At 40.5% G+C, this 20,582-nt stretch overlaps 1 protein-coding gene across 4 annotated transcripts in view; it reads right to left on the bottom strand.

Annotated features, from left to right (window-relative positions):
• The window catches only part of LOC113881224 (E3 SUMO-protein ligase ZNF451-like), a 91,118-nt gene that overhangs the window by 50,094 nt on the left and 20,442 nt on the right, over positions 1-20,582 (bottom strand). For all 4 annotated transcript variants that reach the window (XM_027524062.1, XM_027524065.1, XM_027524061.1 and 1 more), the window contains 3 exons: positions 8,802-8,921; positions 4,359-4,470; positions 60-210 (listed from right to left, as the gene is read on the bottom strand). In XM_027524062.1, coding sequence (XP_027379863.1) covers positions 60-210; positions 4,359-4,470; positions 8,802-8,921 — 383 coding nt within the window. The remainder of the gene's footprint in view (positions 1-59; positions 211-4,358; positions 4,471-8,801; positions 8,922-20,582) is intronic.

Genomic DNA, 20,582 nt, shown 5'->3' on the forward strand with positions numbered 1-20,582 from the left:
GAGGTGCCTCACGCTCTCAGTTCATCTTCAGCACCGACTGTTCTGAACATCACACTTACCTTTTCAAATGTCCTAAGAGAAGGTGCCCATTATCAAATTCCTTGTTACAGTGCATTATGGGACATGAAATTGGTTTCCCAGATGCTCGAATTTGGCTTCCTCTTCGGAATGAACCTTTTGTTCCAGAATTAATCGTGCCTGTTTTGAGTCCTGTATCATCAGAATATAAATTCTTAAGTTCCTATTTCAGGTAACTGTCCTTTGGACTGGTAATCAAAATTATGAAAAAACAATAAAAAAAAAAAAACACTGGGCAGCATCAAATGGGTGATCCTACTTGTAATTAAGTGCTTACAAACTTTCTTATAAAAGATATAACAACCTACAAATAAATAGCTATTTGGGACAAGGAAAGCCATTAAGATCTCCAAGTAATATTATCTTGAGGAAAAGAACTGTTCCCTTAAGTTCAACAGTCAAGAAATGTCAAAGATGGAATATATTAGAAAACCAGTTGCTCTACAACCCCTGTACCTGCCTCCCTTCTGTTCATTTATATAAGTTGGCAAAGATTTTTTCTTCTAATTCTTATTTTCTCTTTTAAGTATCTTACACACATTGTAAGGTTCAGTTATACAGGCTGTAACTGAGACAGGGAGGGAATGGGGAGGACAAGGAGAATGCCTTCACCAGTCCTTTTATCTGGTGAAGATTATCCCTTTTATCTGGTGAAGATTATCCCTTTCCGTCATAATCTTGGTCTTACAGTCACACAACTTTCCAGCCTCAGCCAAATTCTGTTTCCAGGCAAACTCCCAATGCATGTTGTACAGTGAAAAATTTAGAGTTAAGTTCTATAAACAAAGAATTTTAAAAATTCTAGGAGGATTCTGATATATAGTTTGACTATTATTATTTCTTATAACTTGTTTCACTCAAATACTTTGAATATTTCATATAACAAAAAATTGTATATTTATCTTTATGGCCATTTCTACCAAGTCCCTAAGCGTTTAACTGGAATAAAATGTTACACCTTTAACATCATCTAGTTAAGATCCCCAAATGGTTATCTATGTTGAAGGTTTCAATGCTCTTCTGTTTATGGAAGAAATGCCTCTATTAAATGCTGTCAAAATGCTTATAAATGTGTTCTATCAATAAAAAAAGACTAACACAGCATTAATCACATTCAAAGAGGCATTAATAACAATACACCTTTTTTTGCTTTAATTTTATAATGCAGTCAGAATTAAGAGTAATTTTTACTGTCCATCCACATTCCAGGTGTTGCCTATTAAGACCTTTATTTAGCCATAGAGGTTCTGGGTAAAAATTAAAGTGGAGAAAGCAATCAATTAGAAGAAAATAAGCTTTATCCAAGGAAAGGCAAAATACAGAAAGATTTAAACAGCTCTTTTCCTTAAACAGTATAGCGTGTTGTTTTTAAATTACTAAGTATTCAAATGTGCAGAAACTGGTCTAACTATAAATGTCTATAAAAAAGTTGGATTTCCAAAGCTTGAGTAATTATAAATAATGTCCTTACACTGCTAAGTCGCTTCAGTCGTGTCCGACTCTGTGAGATCCCATAGACGGCAGCCCACCAGGCTCCCCTGTCCCTGGGATTCTCCAGGCAAGAACACTGGAGTCGGTTGCCATTTCCTTCTCCAATGCATGAAAGTGAAAAGTGAAAGTGAGGTCGCTCAGTCGTGACTGACTCCTAGTGACCCCAAGGACTGCAGCCTACCAGGCTCTGGCATCCATGGGATTTTCCAGGCAAGAGTACTCGAGTGGGTTGCCATTGCCTTCTCCAGTCCTTACACTACTTCTAATCAAAGAACTGAATTATAATGGCTGGATACTTTGGAATAGACTGAATGGAGTCCCTTAATGCTATTGAGAAGTAGAATCTCACTTTTTATAATTGACAGCAAAAAGACATCTCTGTTTTCCCCAGTTCTCCACTCCTCAAAAGAATGGCACCGCAGCAAGTACAGCCCAGTGCTAAAGCCGCTATGCCAGCAACAGCCCCCTGACTCTTCAGTGCTACAGTGTGGCAGGGACCAAGCAAGAAGATAAAACAACCACATAAAAAGAATGTAACTAAAGACCTTAACTCACAGCACAAGCTTATCAGCCGCCAATGAACCAGGTGTAACCTGAAGTGATCTACAGTACCACATCTTGACAAGAATTATAAAGACAGCTAACTGAGTCATTTGTTCCCACTTGATCCACTCAGAAAAATATATACTCAGATGTTCGTGAGTTCAATTTATAGTGAATTAAAATATTCTGAAACTCTAGTACTTTGGCCACCTCATGCGAAGAGTTGACTCATTGGAAAAGACTGATGCTGGGAGGGATTGGGGGCAGGAGGAGAAGGGGACGACAGAGGATGAGATGGCTGGATGGCATCACTGACTCGATGGACATAAGTTTGAGTGAACTCTGGGAGTTGGTGATGGACATGGAGGCCTGGCGTGCTGCGATTCATGGGGTCACAAAGAGTCGGACACGACTGAGAGACTGAACTGAACTGAACTGAAAATATTCTGACAACCTGAAAGCCAGAGATTAGGCCTAAAGGGATATATTACTGACCCAACAATCATTCTAGGCAAGACTTGAAAGTGAAGAATGAGAGAAACAGTATGAGAAGAGAAACATATGAGAGAAACAATTTTACAAGAGATCTTGTAAGCCTTGTAGTTCTAGACCATTTTTGTATCCAAATCTTCCCAAATCTACAGATAGCCTCTAGAGGTGAGGCCCAGGCATGTATTTAAGACTCCCACGTGATTCTGATATAGCTAAAGACAGCAATTTTCAAGTAAACTTTTCTAAAGTAGGTCTGGAATACCAAACAATTCTTTTGTTTAGTTGAATGACAGTCAAATTTGGAACATGGTTCTAGGCTTCCTTTCTGTGTTCATATGCAAATACTCATTGCCCACTCTGGTATAATATTCAACCAACACTTATTGGACATCTCTGTGCAGAGCCTTCTTCTTAGGCACTGACACTAAAAAAGATTAATTAGGCTTAGCCTCTGTCCCCATAACATATCAATCTAGTAAAAGACACAGATATGTAAACATATGAATCCAACACAACAGGGTAAAAACTATAGGCAAAAAATGAATAAAACACTGTGGCATCAAAGACAGCTGGGCAATCAAACTTAGGCAGACTAAAAAACCTAGCACCCTCTAGTACTGAATGTAGTACTTACTTGCCTGTGGCTAACCCCACGGGCAAGTAAGAAAAAAGGAAAAGGCATTTAAGAGAGAGGATAGGGCAAGGGGGGAGGTTTGCCAGGCACAAACATACCGGGAGATAAGAAGGAAATGCAGTGTCAGGGAGTAGCCAAGTGTCAAAATACCTACAAATTACTGGAATTATTTTAAAAGTGGCGATTTGATTCTGTCCAAAGAAAAGCCCTCTGAAAACTATAGAACAAGATATCCAGGTTCAAAGTTGAGCACTGCATACATAGATTATTTCTAAGACTTTGTGCAACTAAACTTTTGGCTGGATTAAATCCACAGCTAAGGTTTCTGTGAGTAACCCAAGCCTCTAAGGGCTCAGTGGGTCTTTTACAAGACAGGCTAGAAAAGCTGCCTTGATGGGACTATCCTGAAAGTGTTAGTTGCTCAGTCGTGTCCGACTCTTTGCAACCCCATGGACTGAAGCCCGCCAGGCTCCACTGTCCATGGGATTCTCCAGGGAAGAATACTGGAGCGAGTTGCCATTCCCTTCTCCAAGGGATCTTCCCAACCCAGGGATCGAATCCAAGTCTCCCACATTGCAGGCAGATTCTTTGCTGTCTGAGCGGAAGCCCCAAGGGACTGTCCTACTGACTCAAAAATTTTACCAAACTATCTGGTGGAAGGAAAACGCTCCACAGTGATTCCTCCAGGAATCTCAGGTCTGTAGAGTTAGTAATGAAGAAGCTACCCACTGCTTTAGATGAGCCTCCCATGTTGACACTTCCAACAAAATATCTACATAGGTTGCATGGACAAATAAGTAAATGCTAATCTTTTCCATCTCAGCTTAAATTCCATTTCCTTACAGAATCCTGACCTCAAATAACCCGTTACACACCTTCACATAGCCTCACATAGTACTATTTCATGTAGGACACACATGAATGAATAAATGAGCAATATCTAATCTGCTCAAGGATTACTTTTACTCAAAATACATTTTTGCCAAAATAGGAAGACAACTGGTAGGTAAAGCAGACCTCCAGTTAAGTAAGTTTTAATACTTTATATACTTACTAGCAACTGAATAAACAGACACAATGCCTTAGGGCTTCAGGGAAGCCTCTGATCTCTAAAGAATACCTGGCATTTTTAACCACTGGTCCACACACAGTCTTGCTGCTTCTGTATCAGAATGTCCTCGAATAAATTCCAATTCTTGTAACCCATGAGCATGCTGAAAATCAATTTTTTCCTAAAGATATTAAGAAAAAAAATCAATTAAACTGTGATTACTAATCTTGTTTCCTTAAGAAAATGATTTTGTCACAACAGTGATCAAAAAATACTGATTATCCTTTATCCCTGTAACTCCAAGTCTAGAACTCTATCCTAAGGAGCTAAGTCAAACCAAAGTTTCCTGCTCTAAATAAGATGTTGATCCCAATGTCATCTCTATTTGCACACAGTTTGCAACAACTTAATCTCCAACAATAGGGTACTGTTTAAGTAAATTACGGTGTGTACATTTCATGAAAGTCATTAGAAACACTAACCAAACTTTTCTGTGAATTAGGAGTATACTTTTGATATCAAGTATGTTACCAAATTGTATTAAATGAATAGGGTCAAATATAAGCAAAGATTATTTCAAGCTATATGTAACTCTGCCTGCTGAGAGGGAAAAAAGCAGAAAATAAATATGATAAATGTCAATGGTTATCTCTGGAATGGAAATGTGAATGATTCTTTTCATCCTTACATTTTAAAACATTTTTTTTCCAATTTTCCAAATGTAGTCTGAAGTATATAGAAGCCTATTAAATATTTGTTCAATGAACAGTGTAAGAGCAGACCTTCATTAGTACTTAATATGTACCAGTACAAAACATCTACTCCATCTAGATCAAAGGTTGGCAGATTTTTTCCATAAAGGGCCACAGGATAAATATTTAAGGCTCTGCAGCCCATACAGTCTCTTTTGCAACTACTCAACTCTGCTGCTGCAGCACAAAAGCAGCCATAGATAATATGTAAACAAATGGACATGGCTATGTTCCAATAAAACTTTATTTACAAAAACAGGCAGTGGGCCAGTGCCAACTACTAAACTAGATGCTTTAGACTTTTACAGTCTCTAAATCTTTCTGGTTATGTTACTGATAAATCTATTTGCATACTCTAATCATGCTGTATCTATAGGTTGGTACAAAAGTAATTGTGGTTTCAGACCATGAATTTTAAATCATTATAACTAGGCTCAACATATCTTTATTAATCAAAATAGGAACCATTACAATCAACACATTTTTGCCAACAAGAAATGTTTATTCCTGTAGCATAAAAATCCATGCTTTGGGATTCAATGAACTCTTGGGAAACATTTTCTGCCTCTTGCTGTTGTGGAAGTGTTTTCGCTGGAAAAAGTTGTTGAGATGCTTGAAGAAAGTGGTAGTTGGTTGGTGAGACATCAGGTTAATATGGTGGATGAGGCAAAACTTTGTAGCCCAATTAGTTCAACTTTTGAAGTGTTGGCTGTGCAATGTATAGTCCAATGTTGTCATGGAGAAGAACTGGGCCCCACTGGTCACCACTGTTGACCAACACTGGTGCCAGGCACTGCAGTTTTCGGTGCATCTAATCGATTTGCTAAGCATACTTCTCAGATGGAAGGTTTCACGGGGATTCAGAAAGCTGTAGTGGATCAGACTGGCAGCAGACTACTAAATAGTGATCGTGACCTTTTTTTGGTGCAAGCTGGACTTTGAGAAGTGCTTTGGAGCTGCTTCTCAGCCCAACCACTGAGCTGGTCGTCATTGTTTGTCATAAAAATCCACTTTTCATTGCATGTCATAATCCAATCCAGAAGTGATTCATTGTTATTGCATAGAATAAGAGAAGACACTTCAAAACAACAATATTTTTTATTTGGTCAGCTCACGAGGCACCCACTTTATTGAGCTTTTTCACCTCTCCAATTTGCTTCAAATGCTGAACGACCATAAAATTGTCCATGTTGAGCTCTTCCGCAACTTGTGTAGTTGTAAGAGGATCAGCTTCAATAAAGGCTCTCAGTTGGTCACTGTCAACTTCCGTTGGCTGGCCACTACACTCCTCATCTTCAAGGTTCCGGTCTTCTTCACAAAACTTCTTGAATCAGCACTGCACTACACGTTCGTTAGCAGTTCCTGGGCCAAATGCGTTGTCGATGTTGCGAGTTGTCTCTGCTGCTTAATGAACCATTTTGAACTCGAGTAAGAAAATCACTTGAATTTGCTTTTAGTCTAGTATCAATTTCCATAGTCTAAATACATATAAAATAAACAGTAAGATATCAGAAAAAAAATACAGCAGGAAATGTGCATTAAAATGATGCATAACATAACCACATTTATTTAAGAATGTATTTCAATATCAAATGGCAAAGTTCAATAATGCAAAACTGCAATTACTTTTGCACCAACCTAATAACAATTAATATTTATTAACCACTTACCATGTGCCAGGCACTATTCTAAAAGCGTCTGAGATCTAATTCTCTCAATAACTCTGTAAGATGGGTACCAGTATGGTTCCCATTTTATAATGGGAAAACTGAGGCATAGGAAGTCCAAATACATTGCACAGGGACAAGTAACAATGCCAGGATTTAAACTCTCATTCTCTAATCTGATTCTAGAACTCATGCACTTAACCAGTATACCATACTGTATCTCAAAAAGGTTTTTATATCCTTAAAAAGAAATAACAAAGCCACAAACGCTAGATTTGCAAGAAACAGACCAGGATACTGAATGACCCTGTTAGCAATGTAACAGGATCTTCTATCAGCATAGGTAAGAGGCAGACAGGGAGATTCAAGACTGTAATCAGAAAAAAAATCAGCTACACAACACTGTTCTAAGTATAGCCATAGAGTACTAATTCTCCAAAGATGCTAATATGCATTATATAGCTATTCCTACATATGTTAGGGGCACATCCCCTCTTGTGAGTCATTTTAACTCTTGGAATATCAACAAGCAAAGCTGGTAACTGGTCAACTAGTCAAGCACAACACATTATCTCTGAAAGTGATTTATTCAGTGAAGATTTTAATAGATTTTATTTTTTTAAAAACATTTCCGTCAAAAGAGATGGACAAACCACTTTAACAGTGAGACACCAAAAATCAAAAGGCCTAGACGAGCTGGAAGATGTTTTCTACTATATTCTGTAGTCACAGTTAACACCTACTACAATTCTTCAAGAATTAGTTTTATTATCTTTCTTTCTAGGTAGTTTATTTTGGTTTTTGTTTTCTGTCATCTATCGATAGTTTTTTTAAAATAAGCTATATATAAGGAAAACCAAATTTTCAAAAAACCATGAATGGATAGCAAGCAAGGAGCTACAGAACCTGTGTGAGTCACTTTCTCTTTAAGAAAGAAATCTAGAAAAATGCATTCTTTAAAATTGGGTAAACAAGAATTTCAAAGTTTTAAAAAACTTTCTCCAACAAGCTAAAGTCTTTAATACACTGAATGAACGTTTGTATAGGTAAAAGCTGAAACTACCCTTGAGAAAAACCCTTGCTGTCAAAGCAACTACTCTGAACTCATCACAAAAGCAGTGAGCATCACTGAGGAAATGGGCAGAAAAAGAGGACAGCTTGATAACCACTCCTCTCTCAGAGACTTTCCCCATACACACACATTTAATGTAATTTGCGGAAAGCTTCCTTAAAAATGAATAGTGTCTCTGCCAGGAAAGAAATAATCTTTTTTTAAAAAAATATCACTAATGTATTAAGCATTTTAAACATACAATTAGAATATTATGCTCTAGTTTAATTGGTATTACATTATAAAGTATTAATAAAAGTCCCCAAACAAAGGTACTTCTAAATTTAAAGATTAAGGTATTTTACATTAGATTAAGCAGATACTAAAACAAAGGCGACAGAAATATATAAATTCCTTTATAATAACAAACGGAACAAGGAAGCAAAAACATACATGGTAAAATTATGCTGTGATTTGTATTTCCATTTTTAAACTCCCAAGAGGAAGTTTTTTTACCCAACTGGCCAACATTTTACTCCTAATAGACATTTGGCAGTATTGGGAGAGTTCTCTAAGGTAATTTCATTTGGTAACCTTCTGTAAAGCAAGTCAAAGTTTGAAATGGTTTATATCATGCAAGATTCTAAATCAGGCTTCATCTTCTATTGCCCTAATTCAATAACCGAAGGAAGAGGTTGAAGTGAAAGTGGTCTGGCTCTATTGCATAGAAAATAACCTTTCAACAGCTTGAAGCCCTGATAAACTGTGATAAAGTAACTAGAAACTTATATAATTCCATGAGTTTAAATTCCCAAAATAAAGTTCACTCAAGTCTATTTTTTCTTTTTTGTTGGTCTGTATACATATATGATCAAAATCCAACAAACAAGAACAGATATAAAATGCCATCACGAACTACTACTAAATCAGTGAGCTATACAGATTTCATGCTGAACTTGTATCCAATTATGTAAGTGTCTATTTAACTTTCTTACAAACAATTCTATAATCTGGTAAAACACCAATGAAAGCAGCCACATACCCTGAATGCCCTGTTCTTTTCTTCTTTCTGCTGTTTCTCCACTTCAACATGGCGGGCTAGGCGTGCCAGAGTCAAGGCGACTTTATCCTTCTGATGGTCAATATGGTCTTTATGCTTATCCTATAATTGAAAACAATTTTCATTACTTTTAGCTAACAAAATGAGCTTTGGGATTACATATATCCATTTACCAAAGAGTTACTATACTAAAGAACCATTTACAGAACTTCCCTGGCAGTCCAATGGTTAAGACTCTATGCCTCCACTGTAGGGGGTATGGGTTTGATTCCCAGTCAGGAAGCTAAGATTCCACATGCCATGTAGTACAGCCAAAAAAATAAAAAGAACCACTTACGTTTTAAATTTTATTTTATATTGGGGCACAGTTGATTTACAATGTTGTGTTAGTTTCAGGTATACAACAAAGTGATTCATTTACAAATATACATATATCCATTCTTTGCAGACTCTTCTTCCATACAGGCTGTTACAGAATACTGAGTTCCTGTGTTACACAGCAGGTCCTTGTTGATTAAGGAATTATTTACTTTAATATTATCAAACTTCTAAGAACTTGTCTTGTTTATGTTTAAATTGTGGTAGTCTGTAGGACAGCTAATCACCCACCAGCAGCTTTGATTTTCACAAAGTTATATAACCTATCAATCATCCTTATATCCTTCTCTTTTTAGGTTTATTCATTTATTTTTTGGCTGCGGTGGGTCTTTTTGCTGCACGTGGGCTTTCTCTAGCTGCGGCAAGCAGAGGCTACTCTTACTGAGGACAGGCTCTAAGGCGCGGGGGCTTCAGCAGTAGCAGCACACGGCCTCCATAGTTGCAGCTCAGGGGCTCCAGAGCGCGGGCCGCAGCAGGTGTGGCCCGTGGGCTTAGCTGCTCTGTGCCATGTGGGAATCTCCTCAGAACGGTGTCCCCTGCATTCCAAGGTGGATTCTTAACCACTGGACTACTAGAGAAGTCCCATCTTTATTTCCTTTATAACCATCTGGATACTGAAGAGTTTGGCTCTGCTTTGCTCTGAGCCTGTAAGGTAATCTTGAGCCATTAGTCCACCCACTAAAAGGTCTGACAGCGCAAACACTCTTGGCTCTGGATTTTCAGCAATTCCTGGACAGTATGTATACAAGAGAAATTATTGATTAAAAAGAAATGATCTAATTTCTGTTTTCTGGCCCAACATACAAGGAAGAATCTTAGAAGTTGCCACTCAATTATAACAAGTAAAAAGCTTGAATGAACTGTGAAGTCAACTGAGTGGAGCAGAAACCCATGCATGGAAACCTCAGTGGGACCAGTGCTGGTGTGGGGACTGGCCTTGGAACTGACTGGGCGCTGGGAGCTCCGTGTGGACAAGTTTTAACCAGACTTAAATGCCAGAGGAACTCAGTCATGCGAGGGCCTCACCCTCTCGTGAGGCCCTTCAGAAGCTTTACCAGGTCTTCAGTGACGGTTGAAGAAAGATCCCATCATGTTTCCAGTGCGGGGAGAAAAAAGTGAGTATTTTGAAGCGTGTCAAGAGCATTAAGTTCTTATTGATGTGTGCCCTTCAGAGATACTACTTCATGAGAAACTACAATCTGAGAGACAGGAAACAGCCATCCTCCCAGGAGAGTGGAAGGCCTGGGAAGCCCTGACATGGTTCCAGTCCAGGGACGCAAGCTCTCCATGGCTGAGACCAGTCACACAGAGCACGACCCTTCTGTTTACTGCAGCTCCTTTACCTAGGACAGCATGTCCACTTTCCACATGAAAACTACAAGCATACCGAAGGGCAGAAACACAGTGTGAAGAGCAAGCAAAGAATGGCAGAGCTGGTACGGATGTTGGAATCATCAGACCAGGAATCTAAAACTACCAAGATTACTATGCCTAGAGCCCTAATGGAAAAAGCAGGCAACATGCAAGAACAGATGTGTAATGTAAGAGAGATGGAAATCCTAAAAGAGAACCAAAAAGAAATCAGACATCAAAACACCACAACACAAGTGAACAGTGCCTTTGATGGCTCACCACAGAGTGCACACCACAAAAGGAAAAAATCTCTGAGCCTGAGAGTATGTCAACAGAAACTTCCAAAACTGGAAGACAGGAAAAAAGACTGAAAAAGAAAAAAAAAAAAAATATATATATATATAAGAACTGTTGGGCTTCCCTGGTGGCTCAGATGGTAAAGAATTCGCCTGCAATGCAGGAGACCTGGGTTCAATCCCTGGATTGGGAAGATGGCCTGGAGACGGGCATGGCAACCCACTCCAGTATTCTTGCCTGCAGAATCCCCACAGACAGAGGAGCCTGGCAGACTACTGTCCATGGGATCACAAATAGTCATGACTGAGCGACACAGTCCATGGGGTCGCAAAGAGTCGGACACAACTGAGCAACTAAGCACAGCACACACACGAGAACTGTTACGAAAGATATAGCAAATGCATAATGGGAATGCCAGGAGAAAGAAAAAGGAACAGAGGAAACATCTGAAGCAGTAACAACAATTTCCCCAAATTAAGAGCAGACACCAAATCAGAAATCAAGGAAGAAATAAAACCTTTCTTTGCAGATGACATGCTTTTCCTAAGAAAATAACATGCAAATAAACCAAACAGAGTTAGGGATGAAGTAACTCACTATGAACAAAGCTAGTGGAGGTGATGGAATTCCAGTTGAGCTATTCCAAATACTGAAAGATGATGCTGTGAAAGTGCTGCACTCAATATGCCAGCAAATTTGGAAAACTCAGCAGTGGCCACAGGACTGGAAAAGGTCAGTTTTCATTCCAATCCCAAAGAAAGGCAATGCCAAAGAATGCTCAAACTACCGCACAACTGCACTCATCTCACACACTAGTAAGGTAATGCTCAAAATTCTTCAAGCTAGGCTTCAGCAATACGTGAACCGTAAACTTCCAGATGTTCACGCTGGTTTTAGAAAAGGCAGAGAAATCAGAGATCAAATTGCCAACATCCGCTGGATCATGGAAAAAGCAAGAGAGTTCCAGAAAAACATCTATTTCTGCTTTATTGACTATGCCAAAGCCTTTGACTGTGTGGATCACAACACACTGTGGAAAATTCTGAAAGAGATGGGAATACCAGACCACCTGACCTGCCTCTTGAGAAACCTATATGCAGGTCAGGAAGCAACAGTTAGAACTGGACATGGAACAACAGACTGGTTCCAAATAGGAAAAGGAGTACGTCAAGGCTGTATATTGTCACCCTGCTTATTTAACGTATACGCAGAGTACATCATGAGAAACGCTGGACTGGAGGAAGCACAAGCTGGAAATCAAGATTGCCAAGAGAAATATCAATAACCTCATATATGCAGATGACACCACCCTTATGACAGAAAGTGAAGAGGAACTGAAAAGCCTTTTGATCAAAGTGAAAGAGGAGAGTGAAAAAGTTGGCTTAAAGCTCGACGTTCAGAGAACGAAGATCATGGCATCTGATCCTATCACTTCATGGGAAATAGATGGGGAAACAGTGGAAACAGTGTCAGACTTTATTTTTTGGGGCTCCAAAATCACTGCAGATGGTGACTGCAGCCATGAAATTAAAAGACGCTTACTCCTTGGAAGGAAAGTTATGACCAACCTAGATAGCATATTCAAAAGCAACAAAGGTCCGTCTAGTCAAGTCTATGGTTTTTCCAGTAGTCATGTATGGATGTGAGAGTTGGACCGTGAAGAAAGCTGAGCACCAAAGAACTGATGCTTTTGAACTGTGGTGTTGGAGAAGACTGTTGAGTGTCCCTTGGACTGCAAGGAGATCCAACCAGTCCATTCTGAAGGAGATCAGCCCTGGGTGTTCTTTGGAAGGAATGATGCTAAAGCTGAAACCCCAGTACTTTGGCGAAGAGTTGACTCACTGCGAAGAGTTGACTCACTGGAAAAGCCTCTGATGCGAGGAGGAATTGGGGGCAGGAGAAGGGGACGACAGAGGATGAGATGGCTGGATGGCATCACGGACTTGATGGATGTGAGTTTGAGTGAACTCTGAGAGTTGGTGATGGACAGGGAGGCCTAGCGTGCTGCAATTCATGGGGTTGCAAAGAGTTGGACACGACTGAGCGACTGAACTGAACTGAACCGAACTGACTGAACCTGTGTAATGAGACATTTACAGCAGTTTTTTTCATAACCTTAGAAGCAACCAAGCACCTTCAATAGGTAAATGGATAACTGTATATATCCAGATGATGGAGTATTATTCACTGCTAAAAAGAAATACTCATTGGAAGGACTGATGCTGAAGCTCCAATACTTTGGCCACCTGATGCAAAGAGCTGACTCATTAGAAAAGACACTGATCCTGGGAAGGACTGAAGGCCAGAGGAGAAGGGGACGACAGAGGACAATGGCCTCAGCATCACTGGATGGATGGCATCACTGACTCAATGGACATGAGTCTGAACAAGCTCCAGGAGATGGTGAAGAACAGGGAAGCCTGGCATGCTACAGTCCATGGGGTTACAAACAGTCGAACATAACTGAGCGACTGAACAACAAAAAAGAAATGAGCTACCAAATCTTTAAAAGCATGGAAGAATACCTAAATACGTATTCCTAAATGAAAGTAGCCGATCTGGAAACACGACATACTGTATGGTTCCAACTATATGGCATCCTGGAAAAGGCGAATCTATAGTGACAATTAAAATAAAATCAGTGGTTGCCAGGCGGAACGGGAGAGGGAGGGATGAACTGGTAGAGTACAGAGGATGTTTAGGGTAGAAAATCTATTCAGTATGACACTTTACAGGTAGGTATCTTACTACATTTGTTCAAACTCATAGAACGTATAACTCCAAGAGTGAACCCTAATGTAAACTATGGACTTTGGGTGATACTGTGTCAACAACAGGCTCACTGATTATTCCATATGTACCACTATGTTGGGGGAAGTTGATAGTGAGGGAAGATATACATTGTGGGCAGAGGTATATGGGAAGTCTCTTCCTCTTTTTTTGCTGTGAATCTAAAATAAAAGTTTTCTTAAAAAATAAACTCTATTAAAAATGTTTTCTACCAGAAAGATTGGTTTAGTAAGATATTAATTACACACGTACAAACCAAAGTTTATGTAAAGTGGGACAGAGTTGCATCAAGCAAACCAAGCAGCGGGTGTGATTCTGCAGGTACACAGGAGTTCCACTGAAGTGAACACATATAACAAAACTGACTGGGGTTTCTGTGAAGGCTGCATTTCTGCAATAAAGAGTGTTCACAGCATCACTCTGGGTGGGAGTCGTCCCAACGGCCATACCACTGCACCAGATATTAGGTGGCATCCCACCAACTTCAAAATGTCCTTTCACAAGTCAGAGGACAACGCAGGGGGTGTGGGCTGGATCTCTGGTCGGAGAGCTAAGATCCCACAGGCCTCATGGCCCAAAACCCAAAACATAAACAACAGAAGCAATACTGTAACAAATTCAACAAAGACTATAAAAATGATCCATATTTTAAAAAATCTTTCAAAAAAGAAAGCAAGCAGAAAAGCAGATCTGGGAGATAATCTGTTAGGAGTAGATGAAAAGAAATGCTAGCTAGAGAAAGGAAGAACTTCAACTTTGAAATCCTTGCATTTAAAAATGACAAAATGGAAGTACTTTAAACAAGAATGTTTTCTCTTAAAGGGTAAAGAAACAAACCATTGCAGCAGGGTGATATTCATTGGATACTTTTCTACCACAAACTTGGGTTTGGGGATTAAGGTTGTTGGTTAAAGCCAGGCATGAGTGGGTCATCTACGAACACCCACTCTCTCCGGAAAGCCAAGTCTCAGGAATTTCCGTGGTTAGTGATCCAAGACGAGGGCTGGCCTCAGATCTCACTTAATCCCACAACAGAGGGATATTAAAATGCATGCTAGGGAATTCACTGATTAGGTCAGAGAAGGCCTTCTTTGGGACAGAAGTTTAACAGGTAATCCAAGGTTCAATAGGTACAGAAATAAATTTTAAATGATCAGAACTCAGGGGGGTAAAACTTATTGCAGGCCACCTTGCTGGTGACCCAACTGCAGAACCAAAGCTTCAGTATCATCAGGCACATGGGCAGAAATTGAACTAGTTTTAGGCTAGATGAAAATGTCTTAAACGTTTGCTGTAGAACTAAGATGAATAGGAATTAATATGCTCTTCAGTTTGGGAATTCCCACCATTCCATTAGTGCCACAATGCTTGCAATTTAAGGTGAACTCACAAAATTCCAGGACTCTTCCTAGGCTAGATTTGGCAGTCTCCGCAAAATCCTAGTCTAAAGAAGTGTTTAGGCCCTTGGAGACTTTTCTAAGAAAGGTCAGGCTTTCAGATATGAAACTTCTCAAACTAGAAATGGAACTGGCTCTGGTAAGAACAATGTGCTTCATGTTTCATTCAGAAAGTTATTCCCAGCTGTAGATTCTGGGTCATCTTTCTTGAAGCACTTGCTGTGGTTACCCTGGATTAACTTCTATATTAAATACTACTACAGAGTAACATTGGAGAAGGCAATGGCAACCCACTCCGGTACTCTTGCCTGGAAAATCTCATGGACGGAGGAGGCTGGTGGGCTGCAGTCCATGGGGTTACTAAGAGTCGGACACGACTGAGAGACTTCACTTTCACTTTTCACTTTCATGCATTGGAGAAGGAAATGGCAACCCACTCCAGTGTTCTTGCCTGGAGAATCCTAGGGATGGGGGAGCCTGGTGGGCTGCCATCTATAGCGTCGCAGAGTCGGACACGACTGAAGCGACTTAGCAGCAGCACACAGTAACATTAGAGTCCACAATGATAGCAAATTATCAGCAAGAAAGTGTATCCATTGTGTTATTTGGGGGGAGATGCACAGGAAAGAAAAGTCCTATGAAATATACTGGGGAGGGAGGGTCTCTATATGCTTATATATAAATATATATATTTTTGGCTGTCCCACATGGCACACAGGATCTGTTTCTAGGGATTGAACCAGTGCCCCTGAAGTGCTGGCGGGGCATCTTAACCACTGGACCACCAGGAAAGTCCCTGTTTGTCAACACCTTACATCTGAGTCAGTTTTTCTTCCATACCCACCCCGTCCCACTAGGGAAGCTGTGTAGGGTCCTAACAGAATTAAGAAGAAAGTTTCAACACCAGAAAAAGCAGATTCTAGTTAGTCCCTATGAAAAAAATTTTTAAACTAAAAGTGAGAACCAGAGGTATGATTCCAGTGACACAGTCTGACATACAAATCCATGGAGGAGCTGGAAGGTTACAGAATGAGGGCCACACTGAGGAAGGAAGAGACTGCTGCAGAGCCTCGGAAGCCAGGTTCCCGTGGCCTGCCCCTGCAGCCCGTCGATGCTCACCCCGGACTCCAGGAGACCTCTCACACACAAAGCAAATCTGAGTTGTGTCCTAGAAATGGTAGCAGACTAAGGATACTGGTTAAATCTGAGTGCACATATCCACAAAAGATAAACCTATACAGGAGACAGTAAGCAAGAATTCTTCTGCTCTAGAAGATAATGTTTATCTTTTAATGGAGTTTGGTAGTTACCATCAAAATTCCAAGTCTAAAAACATACAGCCTGGGCAGGACAGGAAGAGGGCTTTCTCCTGACATCTGATCTGCAGTAGTGGGGTTCAGTGGCGGGTCTCCTAACTCGGGCAGGGGCAAGGGAGGGAGCAAAGCCTGACGGCGGGGGCCCTCATTCTGCCACATCCCTCCTCTCTCTTCCGGCTAACAGAGTACGGGGGCTTCCCAGGTGCCACAGTGGTCAAGGGGCTGCCTGTCAGTGCAGGAGGTGCAAAGAGACACAGGGTGGTCCCTGGGCCGGGAAGGTACCCTGGAGTAGGAAATGGTAATCCTCTCCAGTATTCTTGCCTAAAAAATTCCATGGACAGAGGAGCTTGGTAAGCTACAGTCTATGCGGTCACAAAGAGATGGACAGTACTGAGCACATTTTATCAAGTAAGGGTGTTTTCAAAAGGGAACCAGTATCAATTTGTGTCTTTATTTCATAAGAATTAAGACACATATTCAAGCTAATACTTCAAAACCTCCCTCAGAAGTTTCCTTAATGAATAAACTTAACCTTGTTAAAAACTAGCTACACTGTCCTGATCTTTCTTTTTGCTACAGATGAATACACTGCTTCAAACTTGAAATCAGTTCAGCTGAACTTGAAATCAGTTCTGACTATGAACTCATAACTTTTATGAACTTAGCTCATAAAAGATCATCAGGAATCATGTCCAATGAGAATTCCACTATTTAGGCAAAAATTTTACCGAAGAAATTAATACTTTCATATACTAATCAGTTTAATGAGCTAACAAAAATTTCCTGGGAACTTAAAATTTCTAGCGTTGCTATGAAACTGTGACCTGCTATATGAACTGCAAAATCATTAAACAGGCGAATGACACAGCACAAAAATCCCACCTTTCCATGGAAGCTCTAACATACACGTTTCAATGTCTTTCTTATCACTTGTATTTGTTTTAAAATGAAAATGATCCTATTTTTGGTAAAAATACTTAGAAGCAACCAAATCTAGAAAGCTAAAAATTAAAATGTTAACAGTATTTATTTCTGTCTAGAGGGACTTTTTCCTTTTCTAAACTGTTTTCAAATATTTCTACGTCAGAATATGCAATAAAACTGTTAACGTAGTGAACAACAAAAAGTGTTGAAGATTTCAACCTTCTGTTTGGAAATGCAATGCATGCATGTATGCTAAGTCGTTTCAGTCGTGTCTTACTCTGTGCGACACTATGGACAGCAGCCCACCAGGCTCCTCTCCACAGGATTCTCTAGGCAAGAACACTGGAGTAGGCGGCCATTTCCTTCCCCAGGGGAAATGCAATGGATTTGGTTTAAATCACTACTTTTTACCTTTTAAAAATATAAGTTTAACATCTATCCTTCACAAAAGCAGGTGGAAATTTTGTCTCTAAAAGGAACATAATCTTCTTAGTAAATTGTATTTAACTTTTTCCCTCTGGGTTTTTTTCGTCTCTAGAAGTACAATGACTGCATTACATTATTGCCCAAACATAACAGAAACACATTAATCAGGAATTAGGGCAAGTCATTCTCAGTTCAACAGGCTGAAGAGAATTCCTGAAACAATGCCTTACTTCACACAAACTCCAGTTTCAAAGCCTGCTTCTCACTGATCAGTCCTTCAAAGTTTGGGTCCATGGTTTGGTCTCATGAGCTTTATACCCCCAGAGTAAGTTCTGTTTACCAGAATCCCCTTGTACCTATCTTGTACCTGAAGCTATACTCCCAAATAACATCTTGAAAAGCAACAATTTTTCTCAAGAATGTTATATTCAAATACAGACAGAGCAGAAGAAATAAACACAGCAAAGCAGTACAATATTTATTTACCAACTCCAGCAGCAAAGCTTTAAACCCAAGAAACAATCCTGTTGTACAAAGCAACTTCCTTCCCACCCCCAAACTATTGTTTACAAAGTACATGGAACATACGCCTTATATGAACAAGTCTTAAAACACACATACAGATACACCATATTCTGTAAAGTACTACTCGGTGAAGAAGGCCGTACTATCAAACCTGTTCAAAAAGCTTCTTCCTACCTTGTCTTTTGGTTAATCACCAGTATCTGTATTTATAAAATTCCCCTCCCAGGAAGAATGACTGATTCTCTTTTGATACAGGACCCACCCCCCAAACCCCCCAAAACCACCTCGGAACTTCGGAGAATTTCTAAGCGTCTCCTACTACGAAGTTGTAACAAAGCAAAAGGGAGTTAAGAATGCTTCAGTCCTGAGGGCCACTGCTCTACCTCTGGCACTGTACTGAAAAGGGAGAACTGAGGAGAGGAGAGAAGAGGTCAAAGGGGCAACCAGAACAGGGAAAGAAATCCAAAGCAGAGGAAAAGACAAAAAGGAAGCTGACAGAGTGTCCTCCAGGTGCTGCTGGAGATACCACCGGCACAAGGCGCAGTCCCTGCTTCAAACCGCCAGCGAAGCTACATTCTGAACAAGTACGCTCCCTCCCCAAGCGCACCTCAGGTCATCTGCAGGCCAGGGCACAGGGAGCGAGCCACATGGGGACTGTGGCCCCCAGCTGGCCCTGCAGGCACTGGCCTACATGGAAGGGGCGGCCTCCCCGGGGGTGGCTCCCGGCTCACCCCCGCCGCTGCTCGCGGTCAGCGCCAGAACCTCGTGGGTGACTGCTGCACTATCTGAGAGCCTTCCTTCGGCTCAGTCTAAGGGAGAAAAGGAATTAAATGTCCATAGGAATGGCACCCCACTCCAGTACTCTTGCCTGGAGAATCCCATGGACAGAGGAGCCTGGTAGGCTGCAGTCCATGGGGTCGCGAAGAGTCGGACACAACTGAGCGACTTCACTTTCACTTTTCACTTTCATGCACTGGAGAAGGCAATGGCAAGCCACTCCAGTGTTCTTGCCTGGAGAATCCCAGGGACGGGGGAGCCTGGTGGGCTGCCGTCTATGGGGTCGCACAGAGTCGGACACGACTGAAGTGACTTAGCAGCAGCATACATCTTAGTACACTTTGAACACGTAAGAACCAATACATTCTCATGGGGAATTTATCCTTCTTCAACCCGATCTCCTCAACTGTGCCCATTAAGGCGGTTCTCCGCGGTTCTGAAAGCAGAGACGCCGTGTGCCCCGCACTGTGCACACAACTGGCGCCTTCACCTGATGCCTGGCTCCTGCTCCTCCACTGGCTCCACTCACTCTTCTCTAGTCACATTCCAGCCTCAGCTCAAGCATCTGGTAAAGAAAAGCTTCCCTGGGCCCTGCAGACAGCCCTCTTTTGCCCCAGTCTCACCACAGGCGTTCCTCTAACAGGACAACTACATTGTGTTGGCATTTCCTTCTCTTCTGAAGAGAACAGACCATTTCTTAACAATTCACAGTACCCACAGACCTTCCTCAGGGTCTGCCTGCATATAACAGGTTTTGAAGATGTTTACAAATAAAAAGATTGTTTCTATCAGAGACACAAAAAGACAAAATACCATCCATCAAAAATTGTATACATATACGTACACATCCTAGCTCTTCATTCTACATTCTTTTTAATTTTTTTCTTGTTGTTGATTATGAGCATTTCTTAGCTTGCACTTAAGAGACTGTTTTACTTTAAATATATCTCTCAATACCTTAATCCACTGTTGGACTTGTATAATATGCAGCTTAATATTTCAGCCTTAAAAAACCATAAAGAGGGAAGCATGATGTGACGACATGAACTATTACATACTATTAAATACATCTTCAAGAGAATCTGTATTAATACCATCCCATGGTTATGAGAAATCTATAAATGTGGGCAAAAACAGTATAACCACTAAAGAAAGGCAATTTATATCAGGCTGTGACGTTTCCAAAGTACTTCCAGGCATTATTATCTCATTTGAGAGTAGGAAAACTGAGTCTCAGAGAATAAGTGACTTACTAATATTCACATCAAGGTCTCTGGAATTCAAACACTACGTGCTTAACATCATTCCACCATCTTTCATTAAGCCAATATCCTCAAGACACCAGTTTTTAAAAAATTTTAAGTATGTATCTGAGACAAAATGAGTATAACAAATAAAAAAGGTACAACAAAGAAAAAAAACAGCATCAAGAACCATGGCGGAGATGATCAGTGCTGACAATGAACAGGATACAAATAAGGAATCCACAAAACAGAAGACAACCAGTACCACCTCAGCAAAACCTCAGTGTGAGCATGACTGTCCACTATGACCAAGGTTTCTGATCAGGTAAATGAAAT

Source organism: Bos indicus x Bos taurus, chromosome 23 (assembly GCF_003369695.1).
Source record: "Bos indicus x Bos taurus breed Angus x Brahman F1 hybrid chromosome 23, Bos_hybrid_MaternalHap_v2.0, whole genome shotgun sequence".
NCBI classification, from domain to species: Eukaryota; Metazoa; Chordata; class Mammalia; order Artiodactyla; family Bovidae; genus Bos; species Bos indicus x Bos taurus.